At 37.7% G+C, this 25,970-nt stretch overlaps 1 protein-coding gene and 1 pseudogene across 2 annotated transcripts in view; one reads left to right on the top strand and one right to left on the bottom strand.

The window, feature by feature from the left end:
• PIP4P2 (phosphatidylinositol-4,5-bisphosphate 4-phosphatase 2) overlaps positions 1-25,970 on the bottom strand; it is a 56,070-nt gene that overhangs the window by 14,906 nt on the left and 15,194 nt on the right. Inside the window, exons 2-5 of the mRNA XM_082719415.1 lie at positions 17,606-17,754; positions 13,089-13,195; positions 11,600-11,723; positions 345-397 (exon numbers count right to left, since the gene is read on the bottom strand). Coding sequence (XP_082575541.1) covers positions 345-397; positions 11,600-11,723; positions 13,089-13,195; positions 17,606-17,754 — 433 coding nt within the window. The remainder of the gene's footprint in view (positions 1-344; positions 398-11,599; positions 11,724-13,088; positions 13,196-17,605; positions 17,755-25,970) is intronic.
• LOC309854409 (nudC domain-containing protein 2 pseudogene) lies at positions 5,855-6,828 on the top strand (annotated as a pseudogene). Its single transcript has one exon. The product of its transcript is annotated as a nudC domain-containing protein 2 pseudogene (transcript).

Raw genomic sequence — 25,970 nt, 5'->3', positions numbered from 1 at the left:
TTTTTCTTAGATTACAGCCCATCTTTAAAATATAAATTTTAGATTATTTGCATAGATTATAAGCTCTTAGAACATTTATAAATCCTCACCAGGTTACTGATAATTTTAGTAATTTCTTCTTAGAAATTGATTTCCCTTTGGAGAGTAATCATCAAGCCCAATCATTTTCATTTCAAAATGGAATATATTAATCACTTAAAAGATACTTTTTTTTTTTAGTTTTGGAAGCATAAATATATTAAACTTGTATGTCTTCAAATCAAAATCTACCAACGTGAGAATTCTGCTCTTTAAACTGTTCTCAAGTACCTCCCAGTAGCATTTCCAGCGGTAGAGAAACTTACATTTTTTTGCAGTGTGGGCATTTTGCCAGAGTGTTGAACCTCAGTTCCATCCACTGTAAATAAAAAGAAAAGATTGAAAAGAAAAACAACTGAAAACTATCCAATCTGATAAAATTTTTTTTTTAGTTCAAATGTTACCAGGGATCACAGCAGAAGTAACCCCCTTCTCACGGTTATAGGAGCTTTTCCCCTCAACACTTCTTCCACTCCCTTAAAATAAAGTTTGGGATTCTCCTCTGCAACAGTTCCCATGACTTGCCCAAGCTTCTGACGCAATCTAGGTTGGCTCTATTAATGAAATCCAAACGTACTGCTGTAATTACTGTCATTTCTTCTAGTCTTAGGTCTCAGTTCATTCTCAAGGAAGGAAAACATATTTCATGGACCTTTGAAAACATTTTGCCTTTAAATCTTGAGCACTAAGGGTGCCTGGGTGGTTCAGTCAGTTAAGCGTCTACCTTAGGCTTAGGTCATGATCCCAGGGACCTGGGATGAAGGCCAGAGTTGGGCCCGTTGCTCAGCAGGGCATCTGCTTTTCCCACTCCCTCTGCCCCTACCCTCCACCCCTGCTTGTCTCTCTCACACGCTCTCTCTATTGCAAATAAATAAAATCTTCTTTTAAAAAACCTTGAGGACTAGCCTTTGAAATATATGGATATTTAAATTCATTACTAAAATACAGCTATTTATAATCTAATTACATGGGAAACCCACAAAGTAAATAAACTAAACAAATGAGATATGGAGAGAACTCAAGTCAGGCAGGTCTCTCTGTTCTGTCCTTGCTTATTCTATGTAACAAAAAGATACTCCTAGGGTGCAAATCTTCTTCCCTGTGAATGTAGGTAATAGAATGAACTATCTTCCTTGTTACTGAGATACTTGAAATGGTTTAGTGGGTTAAAGTCTTTGAAAGAATATGCAATATAAATTTAAAGTGTATCTTAACCACAAAATGTATATTCAAAAGTACCTTTTTCATCTTCCATTTCGCTTGCTTTTCTATATTCCTTCTTGTAAAGGTTCTATTTCCTTTATAGTTTTAGGAGAATTCCTTTAAGTACTTCAGTTTTATCATCAAAACAACTTTTCTTTTATTAAAATTAACTTCTGCTTATTTTGATTTGGAATCACTTTGGTCTCTTTCCGTAACTTTCCAATTCTAGGCATAGTAGGGTCTCAATAAATTATACATATCCAAATGTTTTCCACACAAAAGAGATTAACTTTTAGAAAGTATTTAATGCATACTTTTTTAAAAAATTTTAACAATTATTAACTTAAAAAAAACAAATCTGGGTTTTCCTAGACTTCTCTTTCTTCACTTTCATTTGAAACCTCAAAGAAAGTTAGTTATGCTGCAAATGCTCTCTCAGAGTAGGCACATAGAGTCTCAAGATAAATGAAACTTTACATGAATGTTCACTCTCTTTTCAAAATGATTATTTTTCAACATCTGAGAATGCCAAACCAAGGCTACATTTTTTGTTCAAGCACCAGTAAATCTTTCTTTCATACTCACTTTATAACAAGTTAACTTATTGCTAAACGTATTCTTAATAGTAAACATGCCAGAATTAAGGTGCTAAACAAAGATTTCCAGAGTTCTACAGAATATTAAGTGAAGAATCCAAAAATCTTACTGGGCATTTTTTTTTTTTTTTTTTTTTTTTTTGAGAATGAGAGAGAACATGGGGAAAGGACAGAGGGAGAGAGAAAATCTTAAGCAGGCTCCATGCCAGCAGCACAACTCTGAGATCATGACCTGAGCTGAAATCTGACCCATCCAGGAACCCCTTTTTTATGTTATTGTAATTCATTTTAGGACAGTTGCTAAACTTATAAAGTCATTTCAAATTTTATTTATAAATAACAAATTTAGGTTGCTCATAGTTAAAAGAACCAAAGTAGTTAAGGAGGCAGTTATGAAACCCTTGAGCAAAGAGGAACTCAAAATCCAAGTTTGAAGCCTACTATGTTGGTATAAAAATTCCAGAATTTTTAATGGTCAACCTAAGGAGATGACTTAGTCCAGTATTACCATTTAATAGTGCTCTTCATTTCAGCATAGATTATGCACAGTAAATTGAATTATAACTAAAAACAGTTAAGACTTTATTATGTAATTAGTAAATTAAATAGCCAGCAACATAACACATTGGGTTTTGTTATCTCCAAGTACTCACTTAAATGCAGCAAACTAAGAAAAGCACCTATTCTTAAAAATAATTTTGTCATACTCTATTCAAGTGATTGCAAATACCTGTGTTTATGAAAGGAAGTTGACTTACTACTGTTCTTTTATCTAAAGTGCAGCCTCTTCTCTCTTAGAATTTTATTGCCACAACTTCAACAGGGGAAAAAGACCAAAATTATCTATTTTCTATCAGGAAGATTAAAGGCAACTTCTCTAAAACACCATCATTTTTAGCGGGGGTCATCCAATATTTGACTTATTTCTAACCATTCTATGTAACAGAGAAACTTAGTTTCCCCAAGATACACTTTTTTAATCAATCTTAGAAGGCCTTAAGAAAGTTATACTGCTAAAAATGGATCCTTTGATAGTACCCTACTGGATTTTATTTCTTAATGGACACAATAGGTGACTGGTGTCATAGCTTTGAATTATTCACTTTAAAACTATTGCTACCCCCTGCAATCACACCAAATCATATGTCCTGTGTCCAAGTAAGGAAAATCTGACCCTGACTGAAGGTACTACCCAGGCTCACTTGAAAGCAAAGTTTGAATCATCATCGGTGATTCAGGTACATACTGTAGACTGTTTTTATTGGGGTGTGACAACCCCCCAGTCAGATACTTGTTGACAAAGCATCTGGATCTGCCTTTCATCAGCAAGAGAGAACACCTGCCCCCAAATTAAACTCCACTGTTCAGTGTCTTAAGAAACTTCTTCATTTTTTATGCAGGGCTAGCTAAAAACTATGTATTCCCTCTATTCTTCTTTTCTAAGCAATATTCCTCAAAACATTATTCTGGGGGCGCCTGGATGGCTCAGTGGGTTAAAGCCTCTGCCTTCAGCTCAGGTCATGATCTCAGGGTCCTGGGATTGAGCCCTGCTTTGGGCTCTCTGCTCAGCGGGGAGCCTGCTTTCCTTCTCTCTCTGCCTGCCTCTCTGCCTACTTGTGATCTCGGTCTGTCAAATAAATAAATAAAATCTTTAAAAAAACGACAACAATATTATTCTGACTAGATGATGTCCTCAAAACAGTTTAGAGGTGAAAAATGTTTGTAGGGGAGCCTGAGTGGCTCAGTCAATTGAGCATGTGACTCTTGGTTTTGGCTCAGGTCCTAGTCTCCAAGTCTTAAATTGAGTCCCACCACATTAGTTTCTTTTCTGTGCTCAGTAGGAAGTCTGCTTGGAAATTCTCTCCCTCTGCCCCTCCCAGCTCCCAACATAAATAAATAAACCTTTAAAAAAAAATGTTGTAAATACTACATTAAAACTCTTCTTGGATAGTAAAACTGGCACATTCTAAATGTGCTAAAGAAAAACTGTAAAAAAAAAACTGTGTTTAGTTTTTTATTTATCCTAGCATGGAACTCTTTATTCACATAGCACCTATTATTATCCTATAAAATGAGCGTTCTATTGATTGTACTTTGGAAAACGCGAATCTAACTTTTCTAAACATCCCCCATGGTTCCAGCCAGCTTGTGAAATAGAATGTGAGCAGTGTGAATTCATAGTAAATTTAACTTCAGCATTATAACATTGATATATTAGATGATATTATAAACAGAAGGTTGTTGAGGACACAGTCTATTATATTGTTCTGTTATCTTAAGCCATGGAAATAATTCTCTTTCCGGTCACAGTATTCCAGTAAACCCTCTCCTATGCGATCTTTAAAAAAAAAGAAAAATCATGAATACCTTTTAATGGATCAAGTTTTCCTCCTTTCATTGACTCTAGAACACGCACAGCTAAAATTCAAACTAATTTTAACAACTGCACAGGATTAAATATTATGCATATTTATATTCTTAAATACAATTTATCCTGTTTTTCTGCCCTGGTTTTCCACTGTTCCTGATTCTTTCATATTTCCTTTCCAATGTCATTGAACTTTATAACTTGTCTCAATTGTTTCTAGGCCTCCTAAGGCAAGGCTGAAACAAGGTAGAGAAAAAGTAAGTGAATCCCACTAGTTAAAAGCTTGAAAGACAAAGAACATACTACAGAGGATATAAGACTTTGTGATCAGCATAATAATAAGGATAAGGCAAAATTCTTGAGTCAGAATTAAGAGATTTGTGGTCTATTTATTCTTTATGACACTGAATAGGTCTCATTAATCTGAAACTCTCAAAAGTAATAGCCACCCCAGAGGCATGTAATGTGTTCCCCTAACCACCAAAAACTTCGTTTTCTAGAAATTTTTAAATCATCTTTAAATAACGTGTATTAATTCAAAACAGCCTTTCCTGCTAAAGAATTAAAGATTTTAGATATATTTACTGTGCTAATATGCTAATATGATTCACTTGCCTGCACTAAATATTAAGTAAATGAGAGCTAGTTTTAGAAGTTGGTCTCTGGGTTGCACATTACTTTAGTAATTTTCTCCTAGGGTGAAAAGAACTAAACACATAAACTGCTTTTTGAAGTAATAAAAACCATGACACATGCATTATCTTTTAACCTCTCCACTTGGATCATTCTCTAGAATTTACTGCCAGATGATTTTTAAAAATTAAATATGAACTTTTTAATGTCTTCTTGATTTTCCTTTTTCCCTCATTCCCTTATCTACCCTATTGTCAGTATGTCAATTCTCTCTGAAAAGCTGGATGCTATTTCCAACAATCATCTTCACTTTTCTGGATAATAAAAGGTCAAACATCTAGTCTTGTACCTCTTCAGGGTTACCCTGACGCAATCCTTTCTAAATAGCACTTATATATACAGAATTAACTATAAAGCTCTACTAAGCTTTCTGTTACTCTTAGGGTAAAGTTACTTCCTCTAGGATAGTAATTTTGTGTGTGCATTAAGAACACTGCTATTTCCCACTGTAGTCTAAATACATTCCATGTAATTGTTGTTTTAATTGTCTTTGTTCTTCAATTAGATTAGAAAACTCCATGAAGACAGGAAATGTGCCGTCCTGTTTCCCCAGCATGTAGCCCAGTGCCTGATATGCACTCAGTATATGCTTTTGAAAATATGAAATCAACTCACTTAGATTGTGGCTATAAGATTATCCATGGCAAGGATTTAAAATATAAACTACAATTGCGCAAAATGCAAATATAATTACAGAGGGAAACTCTCTGAAGGAAGTTGAAATCTGTTTTGGAAGATTTTTAAATGGTATTTTAAATATAATTTGCTCACATATAAGAAAGAAAATAAATATATTTAATATATATTTAACTTAGTCAAATCACTTGATATCTATCAAAACCTACGGAGTCTCCTATACTACAGTTAAGCAGTATAACCTCACTCTGTGCGGCTGTAGCTGGGCAGCTACTGGAGAATGTTGGCCCCATTGGAGGAGCTCAGTGGGGTGGTCCATGCAGGATGCCATGGGGCCAGTGCTACCAGACCTTGGAGAAGGTAGTCACTGAACTTCAGGTGCCTCCAGGCACTTGCGCCCAAGACATCCAGTGTGGCCTGCAGAGCCAACATGTGGCGTTGGCCCTGGGGGGTTGTGAGATTATTAAGGGTGAATTCTTTGATTCTACAGCAGCTGATGAGGGAACGTGACCTTGTCACAAATGGCAAGTTCTCATCCTTTTCATGGCTGGTCCATATTGTTCTTACAAAGACAAAAAGAGATCCCACAAATTGTTGGACTTCTCTTCTAGAATCTGAATATGCAACCTTGGGTATAAGACCAAATACTGAGAAAACTTACATTAGAGAGATTCCAGAAAGAAAATCCTGGTTTTGACTTCAGTGGAGCAGAAATCTCGGGAAACTACACTAAAGGTGGAACAGATTGCTCAAATCTTGAGAAATAACCACTACTTCTTCTCATTGCATTCTATGGATCCCAGTAGATGTTGCCAACTTAATCAAAGGCACAGATTATGTGGTAGAAGGAAAATGTGGAACAAATGTAATGGGTATGCAGATTGTTTTCAATTTGGGATTATTATAAATAATGCTGTTGGCAACAACAACAACAAAAAAAGGAGAATGTGGATACCCGCAGTTAACAAACAGCAAAATATCTTTAACTGTAGTTCTAAAAATTTCATTCAAATATGACGTACATAGGAAACATCATAAATTCCGTGGAAACTATTCTACTGATAGAGAGTAACTGTTTTTTTGGACTTATGTTTTTGCTCAGCATGAAGTTTCATATGCTGCATTTTACTAATTTCATATTTAACACAAAAAAATTAGGCTATAGATCATGTGAAATGACTGGGTACCTTCGGGGACAATTAAATTTTTCTTTCAGTAAGTATAGTACAAGAGTAATGTTTAATACACTTTTCTAAACAGGAAAAAAAAAAAGCAGTATATAGTAGTTTTCAAAAAGAAGTTTGTTAACTATTCCCACCAGCTATATCTAATTTATGTACTTAGTCACTGACTTAATCAATAAAACATAAATGCAAGGAAGATTCATCTTCTCCTGCTAGATTGGAAAAATCCTAGCAATTCTGATTAAATGTAGTAAATTAGATGCGTGCATTTCCATTTCCTTTCCCAAACTTGACCAAAATGATAGGAAATGAATTTAAAAATGTATACTACCACATGGATAAAGAGGAGAAATGACCTCAATTTTTGGACAATGGAAAGTTAATGGAGACTTGGCAGCTGGCTTAGCGAAAGGGATACTGAAAGTTGAGGGCTGTCAGCAGAGAGCTATGTCAACGCAAAGCTGGTTCACACTGAAGAAAGGCAGAGCAATTCAGCTCTTGGGGCTACTACATGTTTGCTAAGGTGGGGCTGGGAGTAGTGAGACAAACAGTAGTATGGGCTGTAAAGTCTTCCCTACACACAAAACCAGAAAGCCCTCTCTCCAAGTACATGCAAAAACAGAAGGATTTATCCTGAGAAGAAACTGGACTAGAGAGCTTGTGAACTTAGAAACACCAGGCATAGCAGAAGGCAAGAATAAAACATCCTAAAAAGAAAAAAACTAAGTTAAAATCTACGGTTTGAATAGTGGATAAGACATTCTCCTCACGACCTTTCTTAACTCCTAAATGCCGTCTCCCAGGCATAACACTCGGGGATTGTTGCCCTGAGAAACTTGTCCTCAAAGAAGACTTCTTGATACCAAGAGTTGACAATTCTTCAAAAATGAAAAAAGGGAGAAGAAAAAAGAGTGGAAGAAGAAGAAGGAGGAGGAGAGATGAAGGAAGGAAGGAAGTTTCACTCCTGCTACATAAATAGAGCTTCCAATCAGTGCTGACCCTCAAATATAAATGAACTCTTCAGTTAAAATCTCTATTACAAAAAAAATAAAAAAGAAAGAAAGAAAGAAAGAAAGAAAGAAAGAAAGAAAGAAAGAAAGAAAGGGCAGAAAACAGAGACAAGGCATAAAGAAGAACAATACCTCAGGAAAAAAAACCAGAATTAATAGTTTCAGAAAGATACCATAGAAAAGAGAATGCTCTTTAGATAAAGGAAAAAATCAACCAAAGAACACAGGAAAACTCTTCAAAATTAAAAATTAAGTTAAATAACCTGAAATTAAAAGTTTGGATTAAGTTTAGAGGACATAGCTGGATAAGTTTCCCAGTAAGTAAAGGAAAAGGCAAACTAAAAAGACAATGTTGAAAGAAAGAAAGAAAGAAGAAAAGGAAAAAAAGAGAAAAGAAAAGAAAGTCAATAATTCAGGTGATCTAAAGAAGGATTCTAGAAAGAATGACCAAAGAAAATAGTGTGGACTTTAAGAGGACCCACTGAGTACCCAGACAATGAATTCAAACATATTCTCCCTCCCTAAGGCACATTTTTTTTTAAATTTGGGTATAGGTGCCATACAAGGTCACATTAGTTTCAAGTGAACAACATAGTGATTCAACTATACCTTATGCTATACTCAGCACAAGTTAGCTACCATCTGTTATACAACACTGTTACACTATTGACTCCATTCCCTATGATATGCCTTTTATTCCATGACTTACTCATTCTATAACTGCAAGCCTGTGTCTCCCACTCCCCCTCCACACTCATCCCACTACACACCCCACTCTGGTAAAAAATACAAGTTTGTTCTCTGTATTTATGGGTCTGGTCTGTTTTTTCATTTGTTTTGTTTCTTAGATACCACATATGAGTGAAATCATATGTTTGTCTTCCTCTGTCTGACTTGTGTCACAAAGCATAACATCATCAAGATCCATCCATGTTGTCACAAATGGCAAGGTCTCATCCTTTTTACGGCCGTGTAATATTCATGTGTGTGTGTCTATGACATCTCCTTCAACCATTCTAAGACACATTCTAATGCCATTTCAGAGCACCGGAGAAAATGAAAGAAGAAAGGAATATAAAGAGAAAAGAAAATCAGAAAGGACATGGAATCAGAGCTGCAGTTGAACTTCTTGACGACAGTGGGGAAAAATCTTTTTTTTTTTTTTAATTTTTGAGAGGAAACAATTAGCAACCTATAATTCTACATCTGGACAAACCATAAAGTAAATGTGAGACGAGATTAAAAACTATTTAAGAGGGATGTATGGGTGGCTTAGTTAAGTGTCTGCCTTTGGCTCATGGCATGATCCCAGGGTCCTGGGATCAAGTCCCACAACAGCCTCCCTGCTCAGCAGGAGTCTGCTTCTCCTGCCTGCTGCTCCCCCTGCTTGTGTTCTGTATCTCCCTCTTTCTGACAAATAATAAAATCTTAAAAAAAAAAAAAAAAAGAGAGAGAGAGAGAACTATTTAAGAGGGGGGCCTGCATGGCTCAGTCAGTTGAGTGTCTGCCTTTGGCTTGGGTTGTGTCTTCACGGTCCTAGGATCAAGTCCCGCATAGGGGCTCACTGCTTGGCAGGGAGCCTGCTTCTCCCTCTCACTCTGCTTGTGTCCTCTCGCTCTTTCTCTCAAATAAATAAATAAAATCTTTAAAAATAAAAACCATTTAAGAAGTAAAAGTTGTCAAATTTATTTCCTTGCATTGCATTTTCTCAGAAAGCTAAGAATGGATGTGCTACACCAAAATGAAGTAATAAACCAAGAACTGTGAGGAGGACCCAGGATCCAAGACAGGAAAAGGAAAAAGGAATTCCTAGGATAATGATGAAGGGGAATCCGGTGATGGCAGCTGTTAGCTGGAAGCCTCAATAATAGATTCCTGATGTGTATGACTATATTGATAGTAATTTTACAGTCCTTTAAAAGAATATGGGAAGAAATAATTTGTACATAGAAAATTAAACAAATTCAAAAGGAGGAGAGACAATTAGTCTTTTTTTTTTAAAGTAATATCTACTTTTTTTTTTAATATTTTATTTACTTATTTATTTGACAGACAGAGATCACAAGTAGGCAGAGAGAGAGAGGAGGAGGAAGGCTCCCTGCTGAGCAGAGAGCCCAACGTGGGGCTCGATCCCAGAACCCTGAGATCATGACCCGAGCTGAAGGCAGAGGCTTTAACCCACTGAGCCACCCAGGTGCCCCAGTAATATCTACTTTTAATGTGGGTTTCCAACTCATGACCAGGAGATCGGGATTTGGATGCTCTACTGACTGGGCAGGCCACCAGCCAAGCACTCCAGAAGGACGACAGACAATTACTAACAAAAAAATTAACAAATTCTGAAAGACCATACAGTACTGAAATATAGTATATACTACCTGGCTCAGCTGTGAACATAATTTACCTAATCATAAAAAAGGTAAACACTAAGTATTATTTAATTAAATAAAATATTAAAATTTTACTGAGACCACGGAGTAAAGAGAAGACTGGAGGAAAGGGTGTTATGAGTGCTAAGTCCTCAACCTGCATTGTACAGGGTAATAGGAAATATCTAAAATTGCCTAATCAAAAGGAAAAAAGAATAAGCAAACAATTTAAACACATGTAGGTAAATACCAGGAGAGCTGCTGAAAGAGTTCAAAGTATGTGGGGGATGGTATTTAGGGATGACTGCTATTTTCCCTATCAACTTTATAATCCCATTTGACATTAGAATTATGTACATGAATTACTCTACTAAAAAAAAAAAAAAGTAGAAAGGAAAAAAAGCAAATCATCTATACTTTCTTAAATGGGTTCGTCTCCTAGTTAATCCCAAGGCAGTAGATCTTGTGGTGGGAGATGGGAGACCGCTGTGATGTCAAACCTGCCCCTGCTCACACTCTGTAAGTTTTCCTCAATACTTAGGTTCTAAGGAAAATATGCTGTCTCCTATGAAGGCTGAATAACAAAAGAAAATCTTCCCGACAGAGTAAAGCACTATGAAATTAACTTTTAAAAACCAAACTTAGGGGGTGCCTGGGTAGCCCAGTTGGTTGAGCAACTGCCTTCAGCTCACAGGTCATGATTCTGGAATCATGAGATCAAGTCCCGCATCAGGCTCCCTGCTCAGCAGGAGATTTGCTTCTCCCTCTGCCCCTTCCCCTGCTCATGTTCTATTTCATTCTCTCTCTAATTAAAAAAAAAAAAAAAAATCTTAAAAAAAAAAATCACCAAACTTAGGGTTTAAAGTCAAAAGTAGTAACACAAGAACTCTTGTTCTTTACAAGAACTTTTGCATATATATATATATATAACCCCTTTCACCTTCTTACTTTTTTTCCAAGTATTTTACCTAATTATGGACACCAGAGTTAATTCCCTTGACTCCAAGTTTGACTTTTAAAAATCAGGAAAAAATTAGTAAATTATAATAAGAATTTTTCTCAACTCTAGAAACCACTAAGCAGGGCCACTACATGAGATTGTGCACTTTGTTTTTGCTGAGGGGAGGTGACAGTAAAGCTAAGATTTAGCCACTCACCAACCAAAGACACCCATGTTGTTAAGCCCAGAAAGAAAGGGCACTGTTTCCCATTAGCCTACCCAGAGAGGCCCCTTTATGCAAATGAACCAATCAGAGGATGCACCTTTTGTCTAATTCACTAAAGATGTAGGGCACCCTAGCTAAACCTCTGATTAACTGTCTTTCTTAAAAAGGTTTTCTTTTAATCGTCTGATTAATTTGGACTTGGACAAAACTAGAAGAGCTTGAGCCGTGGTCAAAACTATATGATCACATCTACATGTACAGACTGATGCCACTATGACAAATGTCTGGTTACCTACCAGGAATGTGTTTCCACAATGCCCACACACGACCCTTGTACCTTCTGGCTGGACTGGCAATGCAGGTTGAGCTGGCTGTTCTTCAGAAATAAGCATTACTGGGCTAAGGTTAATTATGCGTCTACTGTGGAGAGAGAAAGAAAACAATTTCATTATCCCACAAATGGATGGAGGGCAAAACCTGTAATATACGGTACAGCACTGAAAATAGATTACACTTGTTTTATAAATTGTCAGGCTTCGAAGCCAAATTCACAGAAAGTGGCAATAATTTCGAAAGCAAAAAAAGAAAGCTGTTTCATATTTGTGATGGAAACCATATATTATGGTGTTGTTTCTAATCAATGGCCTTGGGAACCATTTAACTGCCATTTCCAAATTCTTACAAGTTCCAATCAGAAAATCGTTTTTATCATTCCCTATCTAGGAAGACAAGTTGAATTTAGTAGAAGACTACACAAGTTAAAACATTCTACATCAACAAATACACATGTACCATGAAGGTGCCAAAGTGCTCACAGCCAAACTTCTCTGGGTAGGCTGGAGTTCTTTGATGTCTATTTAACCAGAGACGGTCAAAAAGGAAAATGGGTGGTTTCTTTCCTATCTATTCCATCAGATGGAGTTGCAAATGACACATATCATGGTCAAAAAGCCAGAAATCACAGAAAAAACAGTAAATGTCTTGATATACTCCTATCTGGGCACATCTATAATGGCATTTGATAATGGCCAATAGCTCCCAAATTTCTTGCATAGGTTATGCTCAGCAAACACAAGTATAGCACACAGTGAGGTACACAATGATGATTAACACACTTCCAGGTTAAGATGAATTAAAGCAAAGGTAAACTAGGTGGTTACTTTTGGGGTTTTTTAATTTCTTTTTCTTTTAAACATATTTATTTGAATCGATCTTAATCACATCATATATATTCACATCATATATATATATATATACACACACATGACAGTTGGGTGTCCCCTCCCTTTACCGATAAAACAGATATCTAAAGTGGCTTGCAAATAGAAACATCTTTACTGCAACCGTTTAAACACCTGCCTGCCTGCGTTCCAGACTGGGTTTACTCTATCTACTCAGATAACACTGGTCTGCAGGCTGCAACCAGCGATCTCAAAATACCCTCATTACAAGTGTTCTTAATAACATCACTGTATAAATAACAATGGGGATAAGGGGTTACTTATAAGTTTAAGGAGTCACTAGTCTATTACAGTGCATTAAGTACTTATTTAACATCAAGAAAACTTTCATTGCTCATTCAAGAATATTATATCTTATAAATACTTGTGATCATTAATTTCAAACTAAATACATCATTCTTTTAACAAAGAAAAAATAATAATCTCAGTCCTGCAATTAATTTGAGGACAAAGACTATTTAGAACAAAGCCTGGCACATATGAGTCTTTAATAAGTACTTGTTGGATGAACAAATGAATGAATGAATGAATCTTTATCTCTTACCAGTTAGGTCTCGGACATCCTATTCGCCGAGATGTGTCCTTACAAATGAGGAGACAATTACAAGGGCATCTAACATATTTCTTCCCTGTTGGGGGGTTTTTGATTGGCTAGATAAGGGAAGAAAATGCAAACACAGCAAATTAACCGAAGGACAGATTGCCAAAGCTTGTTTGTATATAAAAAGGAAATGATTCCTTAAAAACTTAGGCCCCCCGTAGTGCTACCAAAGTACAGGTTAAGGAAAATGCATCATAAGTGGTTTTAAATAGCTCAAATGTTGGCAAGCACTCTATGAAAATCTGGGGCTGCACAGATGTAATTGTGAAGGGCATATTTCAAAATTAGTTGGCAGTGCCCTTTTAATATGAGAAGAAAAATTAAGTTCACAAGAATTGTTTTCCCTTTAAAGTTTTAAGACCAAAGTCAACTAACTGTGCTACCAGGTGCAAACATTCACTGAAGTTCCTTGCATCTACCTATTTGGGAGGTGCAAACTCATTAGGAATATTGGGCAAAAAGGAGTATATAACAAATTTGAACTTTCCTTCACTGCTAGAATATAAGAAATGATTAATCTTATTACATCTTTTAACTTAAAAAAGGAACAACTTGCAATAACTCTTAATGTTACCATTTTAAAAACTTTACAGTAAATTTAAAAAGCAAGAATAGGGGCACCTGGGTGGCAAAGTGGGTTAAAGCCTCTGCCTTCAGCTCAGGTCATGATCTCAGGGTCCTGGGATTGAGCCCTGCATCCAGCCCCTGCTCTCTGCTCAGCAGGGAGCCTGCTTCCCCCTCTCTCTCCACCTGCCTCTCTGCCTACTTGTGATCTCTGTCTGTCAAATAAATAAATAAAATTTTCTTTTTAAAAAAAGGGAAGAATAAATACCAAAGAAAACCCTCCTTTAAATGAGGATTTAGTGGGGTGCCTGGGTGCCTCAGTCGATTAAGCATCTGCCTTTGGCTCAGGTCATGATCCCCAAATCCTGAGATTGAGACCCATATCAGGCTTACGGGGAGCCTGCATCTCCCTCTCCCTGGGCTGCTCCCCCTGCTTGTGCACTCTCTCTCTCTCCTTCTCTCAGTCAAATAAATAAATTAAAAATCTTTAAATAAATAAACAAGAACTTAGGCTTGTTAGAGTAGATAACCTATGAAGCAGTGAGACGACTAGCTCATCACTCCTGGGCATACCTACCTAACTGTATAGCTTGAATCCAATCATCCGGGAATATCAGACAAACCCAAACTGGAGGAACATTCTATAAACCACCTTGCCTGTACTCTTGGAAAATATCAAGGCAATCAAAGACAAAGAAAGACTACATTTCAGACAAAGGGATATTAAAGAGACATGATATCCAAATACAACATGGAATTCTGGGTTCACTCCTGGACCATATTGTTTTGTTTTGTTTTGTTTTGTTTTTAATGGAACCATTGAGCAAATATGAGTTAGTTCCAAAGACCAGATAATAGCCATTGTATTAATGTTAATTTCCTGCATTTGATCATTGTACTATGATTATATAAGTGGATGTCCCTTTTTTTTTTCTTTGTAAGGAAAATTCACACTAAAATGTTTAGGGGTAGAAGAACCCCATGTCTGTAATTGTCTTAAAAGTTTCTTTTTAAAAAAAGATTATTTATTCATTTAGAGAGAGAAAGCCAGTGTGACATGATATTAACATATTTGCAGAATGTGAGTACAGGGTTTATGGAATTCTCTGTACATAATATGTACTATTTTTGGTACCTTTTCTGTGAATCTGTAACATTTCAAAAAATGAGAAATTTAAGTAAACAATCTTATTAGAAATATATAAAAATTATTAGTAAGTCATCAACAATTTATTAAACTATGTAACAGATAAAATCTGAATATCTAAAATTTATAAACATCCAGAATGTGTTACTATCCAATCTAAAATATCAAGAAAACCAGAAATTGGGTTAATTCCTATATATCCAAATTTCCCCATTAAGTAAATATGTACTTGGCAAATGACAAACTTTTTTATATTATATTCCCAACTTATTTCTAGACCTCAGTTCCCTCATTTATAAAATAAGGTGAATGAACTAGAAGAACTGGTCTTTATTGTCTGCCCACGCCTGGTCATGTCTGGCCTACAGGGAAATGGGGGTGAAAATGGCATTGTCCTTATGCATAAGTTCTAATGTTCTTGCTTAGTAAAATGACCTTGTATGTCCCTGGCACTGTGCTGGACACTTTACCCCTGTAATCTCAGTGCAACTCTATTAGGTAGATGTTATTATTACACCACTCTACAAGAGGAAACCACAGAGTCCCAAGGATAGACAACTACCAAGCAGCAGAGTCAGGTAGGACTCAAGACCCAGTCCATCAGCCTCCAGATCTCAGACTCATAATAATCAATCATGCAGCCAATTAGCTCCACTCTTCCTCCAGGACTTCTCGACTTTTCCATTAACTAGCTCTAAAAATTGCTTCTCCCTTAACCTTAAATTCTGTATTCTCTAAACCTTGCTAAAATTTTTCTGTCTTTTCTCTTCCCCAACTTCTCTCATTTCTTTCCCAATTCTATCTACTAAAATAAGAAGGACTTTCATTAGCCTTATTTTTGTTTGTTTGTTTGTTTGCTTGCTTTGTTATGTTTCTTTTTCTTTTCTTTTTTTTTTTTTTTTAAATCTCCTCAGAAATATCAGGTTCCTATCAGGGGAACAGACTCACTGATCTCCTGTTTTAGGTGACATGAGGAGAATGAACCATAGTGAAACTGAGCAGGAGACGGAGATAGTGAACAGAAGGGAGTTAGTTGCTCTGTTGGGGCATTTATTTACCTGTTCTTTTCGACCCAGAATTTCTCCAGAGAAGCTGCTAGTTGCCTAAGACCTCTTCACTCATAAATTCAAGATCAATTACACTGCAAACATTGGCAAGTCATCTGTTAAAACACTCCTCACACACATTTTCCCTCTCTTCTCTTTCCCTGTAATATAACTGATTCCACACATTAGTATTAGTATTAGTATTTATTAGTATTCCACACAGTAGTATCATTAGATACTACTCATTTTCTCTAGAATATTGAGAAATACTTACACTTCCTTACTTAACAGGAGTTATAATGATATAAAAATGTCAGTGCAATTTTCTTTATGTCCAGAAGTAGTTTATTTATACCCACATCCTACTGTTCTGGAATAATGAACTCATCACTTCTGAGTATCCAGATTGAGGCTGTTGGCTAAATCCACAGCCTGTTCTGTTTACTTCCAAGAATAAATATAAAGCTTTACAAGTTTTTTTTGTTTTTTTTTTTACTGATCAAAGAAAAAAAACTTGTAGGGATGGTGGAACAGAAGAAAAAAATCAACAGTAGCATCAAATCGAAAAAACACCTTTCAGGTATTGGGTGGTTTGGTTTTGTTCTGTTTTGTTTTGTTTTTAATTGTCATCTATGTCTCACAACTCTTATTTGGTTGTTAACTCTAAAATGAACACTAAGGAGGTTAATGTCAGGTTTGCTAGGGAGTGTTCAACCTAAAAAGAAAATAGCTGGTTTTGCCAGTATCACCTCTATTTACACAGTAAAGCTCATCTCCAAATGATGTCCCTTATAAAAAATACATACTTACAATAAAACATATTGCTTCATGACCTAAGGTTTTATTTTATGACTTTTCTATAAAAGATATAAAGCCCAATAAACATGTTTCATTTTTCATAGAGACATAATAAACTCTGGGCTGATTTTTTTTTTTTTGAGAATTTTCTAAGAAGGAAAAATATACAAATACCAACAATTGATATTTAATTGCAGATTTTGAGAGACATTGAAATTTTTAAAATAAATCCTAACCATAAAAGTAGAAATATATCTAATCTAACTAATACCACTTCATTACTTGCAACTAAATATTCTACTTAAAATGTAGTTGTTCTTCTCCAGGTTCAGCTCAAAAAATATGTGCTCTTCAAATTTTTTGAACATTTTTCTAAATTACTATCAAGCAAATAGCATAAAATACCAAGCTATTTGTAAACACTTTGGCACAGGTGTCAGTAGTAAATACATAATCTTACGTCTAGAAAAACCATACAGACATCCTACAGATGTAAAACAAGTTTAAATAATTTTCAACATGGTAAGTACAAAGTCCACATTTGAAGTAAAATTTGGCATATCTTTGTTTTTGTGAAAATCAAAAGGGATTTAGTTGTGATGTGGATAGACACTGAGGATAATTGTAAGTACCTGACTAGGATCAGTCTCGTGTTAGAAAATAAAGAGCCAAATGGCATTATATTTAAATTCACCATGAGATTTTCATAATGGAATTAGCTTTAAACACCCAGAGACATCTTTGATGGTAAAAGAGAACTAGAGAGAAGAAAGAAAGGATGAGAAAATATGGCCATGTCTATATGCAGGCCACATCTATCTTTAAGTAACATTATTGGAGTATTTCCTTAAGAGACAAGACGTCAGATAATAATTTATGCTTTATTAATGGAAATCCTCACTTACCGTAGCTTCATTGCAAACCGTGCACTTAACCACATGCTGGTGAAGCTTGCCATCTAAGTTGATGAGAGACTGGCACACACGGCAGTTTATTACTGGAATACCACTGGCATCAGGGCTGGCAATGGCTGTATACGGAGGTGGGAGTTCCGCTGAAAAGGTTATCACTGAATCAGAGCCAGTGTTTTACAGAGAATAGAGGCAAAGCAGAAACTATCACAAATGACCTCATTCTTGTATTTATGTTTTCAGAGCTAGCCAACTTATCCTAGTTTCAGAGCACAAACAACACATGGGACTATATTGTGAAACAGAATAATTCTTCCTCTGATAAAACTAAATCATGTTTGCCTCAGTCTACCCAAATGATCTGGACTCCTTTTACTAACCTATACATAATATACCCCTCTGTTCCTGCATAAACTTGTAGAGCTTGCAATGGGAAAGTGATGATTCATGCCTAAAGAATGTGACACTAATGATCTGATTACCAAGAAAGAGAAATAGTGAGAGCAAAGTTTCTAAATCACTTACAAATACCCATAAATTGTGCAGCTGCCAGGCTGTGTTTACAAAGGGACCAGTATGTAACTGTTGGTCATGTCAATAACAGGACAGTTTTGGGGGCAGTTAAGGAGAGACAAAAGGAAAACTAAACGTATCATCATGGAACAGAGCTAACTGGAATGGAACAATGCTAATTTGAGACATACAACAAAAACAAACTTAACATTTTCTTATCTCAAACTTTTAACGTTAACATTGAAAATCCTGGAAATACACTTAAGTATTTATGGGTAAAAAACATGATGTCTGGGATTTGGTTTAAATACTCTAAGACAACAATGGTTTAATAGATAAAACAAGATTAGCAAAATGTTGATAATGAATAAATACAATGACATAGAAAGTCATCTTGTCGTTACCACTTTTGTGTGTATGGAAATTGCCAGAACAGAGGCACCTGAGTGGCTCAGTTGGTTGGGCAATCTGACTTCCGGTTTCGGCTTGTGTTGTGATCTCATGGTCCTGGGACTGAGCCCCATGTGTGTCAGGTCTGTGCTCAGTAAGGAGTCCGCTTGGGATTCTCTCTCTCCCTGTCCCTTTCCCTCTGCCACTCCCCACTCTGTGCTCTCTCTCTCTCACTCAAATAATTAAATAAACCTTAAAAAAGAAAAGAAAATTGCCAGAATACACACACACACACACAGTTTTTTGAGTCCTAAGTTTGCCTGATTAGGTGAAGAGTGGAAGCCCAGTTTCAGAATCATGCTCATCTACCAGACGTTGTAGAAGTCTGAAAAAGAGAATCCAGATGTACTACTGTGGAATGGGAATTTCTACAGGGGACACCCCGACCGCATTGTATAGCTACCTCAATTACAGGCATAGGAGGCCCTTTCGAGGAAAGGTATAGTCTTAGGACTTCTAGACAGGGCCACACCTCAACACGTGATTCATGACTGAAGCCCCACTAAAGAGAAAAAGTATCGCAAAGGGCTTCTGTGATACTCTACAACTCAATCATTATAGCTAATCATGAAAAGACTTATTTTTGAAACAGAGATTTTCCTCTGAACAGAATTAGATTCTGAACTCTGTGTTATTTTTTTAAAGCATAGCATAAACATAGTATGTTTAAAATTCACATATTACCACCTGGTATCCTTGAGATTTATCGTATAGATTTTGTTTTAGACTAGCAAAGGATTAGCAATAAGGGGTGCCTGGGTGGCTCAGTTGGTTGAGGCTCTGACTCTAGGTTTCAGCTCAGGTCATGACCTTGGGGTTGTGGGAGTGAGACCCCAGTCAGGTGCCACGCCCAGCAAGGGGGTGGAGTCTGCTTGAGATTCTCTTCCTCTGCCACTCCCCCCACTTACACACACATGCACTCTCTCTAAGATAAATAAAAAATAATAATAATTAATGATTCATGATAAGCTAAATTTCTACAGCAGTTAGGCCCTGAAAGAGGCCACTTTGAAATGACAATATGCATATATTTCTGGGAGGCTTCTACCAGAACACTGCCAAATACTGAACTTGAAAAGAAGCTATAGATGTCTTAAATTATAAAAATAGCCTTAAATCCTTGAAAGAATTTACGGTTGATCCAGAGTGATTTGTAATGTATTAATCAAGAAGGAAAAACAGGTTAAAGGAACAATGACTCAACAGTACATTGGAGCCCTTGCAAATTGCAGATTATTTTATCAGAGCTCAATAAAAAAGGTATTGTTCTGGGGAAACAAATACATACCTCACTAGAAATTCTAGACACACTGCCTGGTGTTTAATAATAAATATTGCTTTAATAATTATTAGCATTATTAATAAAAGTAGTTTCATCTCTTGCCTTTTCCTGAGTTATGAAGTAACATGAAGTAGATTCTCCCATCATTCCAGGTCTCCATCTTACGTAATATGACAGAAAAGAAATTTAAAGACAAGAGAATTTCACCAAGAAAATAAGTGCATTAAGGATGAGGGGATGAAGGAGAAGCCACACACTGCAGCATACACAAAAGTCCAGGAAAGCCCATCGACTCCAACAGGCAAAAGCTTTGCTCAAAAGAATCTAAAAATCCCAATGGGGGGTTACAAAAGCATTTCAAGTGCATCACAGCCGACAAAACCTGTGAATTTTTTCTCTAAGATTTGTACTACATAATTTGTAACCCATCAAAAAAAAAAAAAAAAGCTTTCGATTATGACAAAAGTACGCTTGAATCTTTTGGAGGCTTGAGAAGAAGAGGGAGGGGAAAAGAAAAACAAGTGAGGATCAGAAATTTACGATGGGAGAGACTGTAAGCTCCATGAGACCAGAGTTGTGTCTGGCTTGTTTAGGACGGACTCCCCAGTACTTGTCTTAGTGCCTGGTCTACGGTAGATGTCCAGTGACTATCCATTGGACGGATGGATGGATGGATGAGTGGGTGGATGGATGGGTGAATCACTTGAAATTTATCAGACACATCTATTTCTCTTGCGAAAATAACACTAAGTATATTACTGCTGCTCTCATTGAAGAGGAGCTTGGGTCCTAGCAGGTGAGCGAGCCTCACTGAAAAAAGGGTCTCTACTATAGAGGAATACCCTCCAGATCATGCACTGACAGAGGTGAGGTAGTCAGGAGACACTGGTCTGGCCCACCAGATGAACGGAATCAGTCCAAGAGATCAACAGAATGACAGATGCTGCAGCCTAACTGCTCCACTCAACAGTGCTTCCAGGCCTTTTGTCTCAAATTTCTGTCCATTACTTCAGCCCTAAACCAATGTAGAGATATGTCTGATACTTTAACCACCACCACCACCCCCGCAAAAAAACCATCACCTGTAACTCCCTCTCCTTTTGTGAGGGACTTTTAATTTCCGAGATCCATTCCATAGTTAGTAAACCTGTAATAATTGGTGATTTAGATTGTTCATTCTGTCTCTTTTCACTTTAAAAGTTAACAGATCACATATGGTAGTATGTACCATACCTATTTCAAATTTCTGCCCTGGATAAAAGGTCCACTGTTATCTCAGAACTGAGGATCATTAGATATTGGCAGCCACAAAAAGTCTTCATTTTGGAAGAGGCTTTTTATTTAAACAATGGTCATTTTCTCTATGGGGCTTACCTAAGTGAAAAATCCTTTTTTCCTCCAAGTCGCAGTATTTGTTAGACCAGTAGCCCCCAGTCCTGAGAAACACCTTCAAAGTTCCAGAGTTACACCATGCTAAAAATTAAAGCAGTATTAGGAATAACACAGTCTACTTTCTTCACCTTATGGAAGAGAAAACTGAGGCCCAGAGGTTATAACTTTTTAATAGATTTGTATACAGCCTTCAGCAAAGTCAAGAGCTGAGTGCATTCCCAGAGGCTTCTCCACAATAACCGTTGTCTCTCTTGGAGAATAATTTAATACAGGCAAAAACATAAGAACTAGTGAGAATCCTGTAGAAATACTACTTGTTTCCTGTAGAAACAAGAATCAGATCTGGACTAAAAGGGAAGAGGAGAAGGAGGTGGAAGACAGGGAAAATAAAAAATAGGACAGAGTATAAAAGAAGAATCCATTCATGATAATAAAAACTTGACAGAAAAACCGAGATTCGTAAAAGAGCCAATATGAAAGAATACAGACCACAAGGCATACGTAATGGTCTTACTGAAACACTCCGAAAGAACCATTATTGTTCTGTAAACCCACATGTGATCAAATTACATTTTCCCTTCATGAACACAGACCTAATTTACCTATTTATATCAAACAACCCCTTGTCCTGCTACTTCATCCTCGTATATTAATCCATACTTCTTTTTTTTTTTTCCCAAAGATATCCTCCAGCATTTTAAAGGTTGAAATTGTTTTTGCTGGACTGCACTGACCTTTCTTAGCTCAGTTATTCCTTTATAAGCCTCTTTGATGGCAATATTTTCCAGTTTAATTCACTTACTTCACTAATGCACTCTATATATTCCCTCCTTCAGGCCCTTGACAAAGATGTGGTCTCAAAATTGAAAAATGACATCCAATTAAAATGAGAGCTATTTTAGGACACTATGATTAAGGATGAGCAGGCCAAGTATAAAAGGGCCAGCCTGCAAGGAAAGCCCTGGCTGGCTTTTTCTCCTCCTTAGGAACTTTGTGGAGAATATGGATAAGGGAAAGAGTGAGGCTGGCTGGTATGGGTTACTACGTCCAGGCTGAAACCTCTCGAGTTCAGCCCTGCACGAGAAGGGGAAGATCACGACCTGCTCTATGAAACCAAAGAAACAAAACTATTCTGGAAAACTCTTGGGTTCTTCTAGTACCATGAAACCCTCAGAAGGTTCCATTGGGCTACAGCCAGCATGGAAGGGTAAATGTCCTACTTATTACGTTACTGACCCTTCGCTCCGAATTTAGCCTTCTCTGCTTTGTCATGCTGGAGCCAAGCTCTGCAGACCACATTGGAACTCTGCCAGCTGGCGGCAGGCTACATTCTGTGAACAAGAAGCCTGCACGGTTGAGGAAGGAAGAAGGGACTTACAGCCCTTGCCCCAAGCGTACAGTCTTTCTCCAGAGCTCAGGAACATTAGTACTAGCTGACCGACCGACACAAACTCTAAATTATTAGATCTTAATGACTCCAATCACTTCCCTTTGTTCTCTCAACCCTAGACCTCATGGCAGATTCTCCCCACATCTGATACCTAACTTGATACCAAAGGATAGCGTTTTTACCTTTTAGTTACCTAGTTAACAACTTCATACCTAATTAACAATTCTATTATATTCCAGTGTGGTTTCTATATCCAGGTCTTAACTGATAGAAAAACTCATGCCAAGAGTAATCTCAGGAAACTGACCCTCAAAAATGGGATTGGGGGGCACCTTGGTGGCTCAGTTGGTTGGGCATTCAATTCTGGATTTTGGCTCAGTTCTGATCCTCGGGGTTGTGGGATCGAGCCCCACATTGGCTCCATGCTCAGTGGGGAGTCTGCTTGCGATTCTCTCTCACACTCTCCCTCTGTCCCTCCCCCTGCTCTCTCTCTCTCTCTCTCTCTCAAATAAATAAATAAATCTTTTTTTAAAAATGGGATTAGAGAAATGGTTTGATCATGCCTTGGGTTCAAATGCAGTGCCGAGCTCCTTCACCAGTGGGACAGACACAGTAAGGTAGAAATTGGTGGCTCTCAGTGGCATCCTGATGAGTCAGATTATCCCCTGCAGAGGACTGTGATGGTTATGGCTACTTCACTAGACCATTAGGGCAGGAATAATTACTATCCAGGTTGTGATATGGGGTGGAGTCCCATGAATACCTTGGAGCATTTACAGAAAGAAAATGGGAAGCTCAAGTCTTTAAACTCTCAGCTTAAGTCACAGTCAGAGAACCCAGAGAACTTCTACTGCAGTCCTAGAAGTAACCCTATGTCCAATTGTTACAGGGCTTACACTGCTGTAAATCAAACACAAATTTAATAGCGTAGACTGCAAAATTATAATGTCAGGTAAATCCACAGCAGTACCAAGCTCTCCTATGAAAGTTGGAATGCTGATTGTGAAGGAGTGGACCCCTGAAACATGGAATAGGTGCATCTGGTTGTGGCCAAACAGAAATGAGAAACCTGGAGTCCCTCTGAGCCTCCCTTAATGAGTATAAAGCTGCTTTTCTCCTTGTGTTTAAAGAGACACGCCTTCCCTTACAGGAAAACTGTCTCAGGGGTGGACAGCCATCTTCCTTAAGACTCATCCTCTCCTGTGGTTGCCTCAAAACACAGAACTAAGCTCACATCTCAACATGTTCCAGGAGGACAAGTCGAAAGCATGACTCAGGAAGCACTAGCTTATACATCAAGAGAATTGCAAGGTTTTGAAAATATATATGTTCAAAAACCTGGATAATACGTGTGGGGGTAGATCCCCAGAGCGTTAAACCAAAAAGGATGGAACTTAACACTGAGTTGAGCCAAATTTAATTATATGGGTGCATTTAGCAGATACTCTGGATTAGATGTTAGTTTTAAAGCTGGAAGTAGCTCTCTATCCGTTTCCTTGTCTTTTGGTGAGACTCGGCCTTATGTTCAACGGAGCTGGGATGTCAGAACATCCCCAGCATGGCGCAGAAGAAGAATCAGAGGTTTAGGGTATTAGAATGTTGGAGTGAATTTATTAGATGAAACATGCATACCCATACCATACTACATCAATTCACTTTTTTTCTACGTTGGACTGCTGCTCCCGGGCAATCCCAGTTTTGTAGCTGAGGGTGTGATACAAACCCCCACCATGAGCTTTGAGGCCAGAGAAAGTGAAGAGACCTTCAGCTCTATTCGGGAGGAAAGCAGCAGCCCACCAGGCACTCTGCGGTGGGTTCCTGGGAGGGAGTGAGCAGTCCATGGGTCACACACATGTACTGTGAGCAGGGCGCAGTGCTGGAGGTACATCAGAAACACCTCGGGGAGTGAGACTCAGGGCTTGCAGGGCTCGTGTTCTTAACATGGAGAAAGATAGCAAAAGTGCAAGTACAACTGGGTGTGGAAAGTGCTCTAATAAGGATGGGCACAGGGGCTTTGCAAGCACAGAGGAGGGCATCTAACCCTAACTAGGCAGAGTGTGCATCAAGGGTGTAGGGTGGGGGCAAGGGACGCCGATGATAGAGTCATTCCAGTACAGTTTAGCTTTCCTCCAATACCGCAGCCTTTCTCCAAATTGTTACCTTTAACTCCTTTCTCCGACACAGCAGCTCTAGAAAAACATCCAAACCTTACTGAGTGTGGCTGTAATATCAGCTTGGAACCAACATCCATCTACATCCGAATGCCTCTGATGTTGCTTGTAAGAGCTAATGTGCACTGGCTGACCGCACGTCCCATAGCAATAGCAAACCAGGCGTTCTTTCCAGCAGGTACTGATGAGAATTGAATTCCACTCTGAGCTTTTAAACTTTTGTCTGTCCCTCCCTTCATGGTCTCAGGCATTTGGGCCCTATCGAAACACTGCCACATAACTGGAGATGCTGCCAAGAAATGCCCAATGACCTGCCAATGACCAGTTCCTGGATGACAAAAGCTTCTGACTGACCTCGCTGTTTCCCATAAGGCAACATTTCTGCCTCATTCTAATAATGCATTTCATCTGGAGCACTAAGCTTTCTTCAAGAATTGACAGTGAATAAGTTATGTATTCTTTTTTGGGTTTTTTTTTTTTTAAGATTTTATTTATTTGATAGAAAGAGGGAGACAGCACAAGCAGGGGGAGCAGAGCCACAAGAGAGAGAGGGAGAAGTAGGCTCTCCCTAGATCAGGGAGCCTGATGGGGGGTGGGGGGGACTGAATCCCAGGATCCTGAGATCATGACCTAAACTGAAGGCAGATGCTTAACCAACTAAGCCACCCAGGGGCCCCAAGTTATGTATTCTTCTTTCACTTGATCAACTACTATATTTATTTTGATTTCAAAAGATGCAATTTTTTTCTGACATGATTTATGTATAATCATACTGTTTACATGGAAGGCCACATTTATAATTTGTTACTTGCAATACTGCTTCCAAGAAAGCATGTGTTTCAAGAAAAATGTGTTTTTCAGTACAGAAAAACAAATTGTTGTTCCCAGGACAAAAAATGCACTTGCCTAGAAATTAAGAAACTCTAGCCTAAGGAGGAAAAGAACTCCTATTCTGTCATTCTTCAGAGACAGCTCATTTTTACTATGTATCTACATTTTTTATTCTTACTATTTTTTTTAAGATTTTATTTATTTATTTGACAGACAGAGGTCACAAGTAGGCAAGAGAGGCAGGCAGGGAAAGAGAGAAGGAAGCAGGCTCTCCGCGGAGCAGAGAACCCGATGTGGGGCTCGATCCCAGGAGCCTGGGATCATGACCTG

This window comes from Mustela nivalis (assembly GCF_964662115.1).
Source record: "Mustela nivalis genome assembly, chromosome: 2".
Taxonomy (NCBI): Eukaryota; Metazoa; Chordata; class Mammalia; order Carnivora; family Mustelidae; genus Mustela; species Mustela nivalis.
The sequence above is the reverse complement of the archived record's forward strand: the minus strand, read 5'-3'. Positions and strand labels throughout refer to the sequence as shown.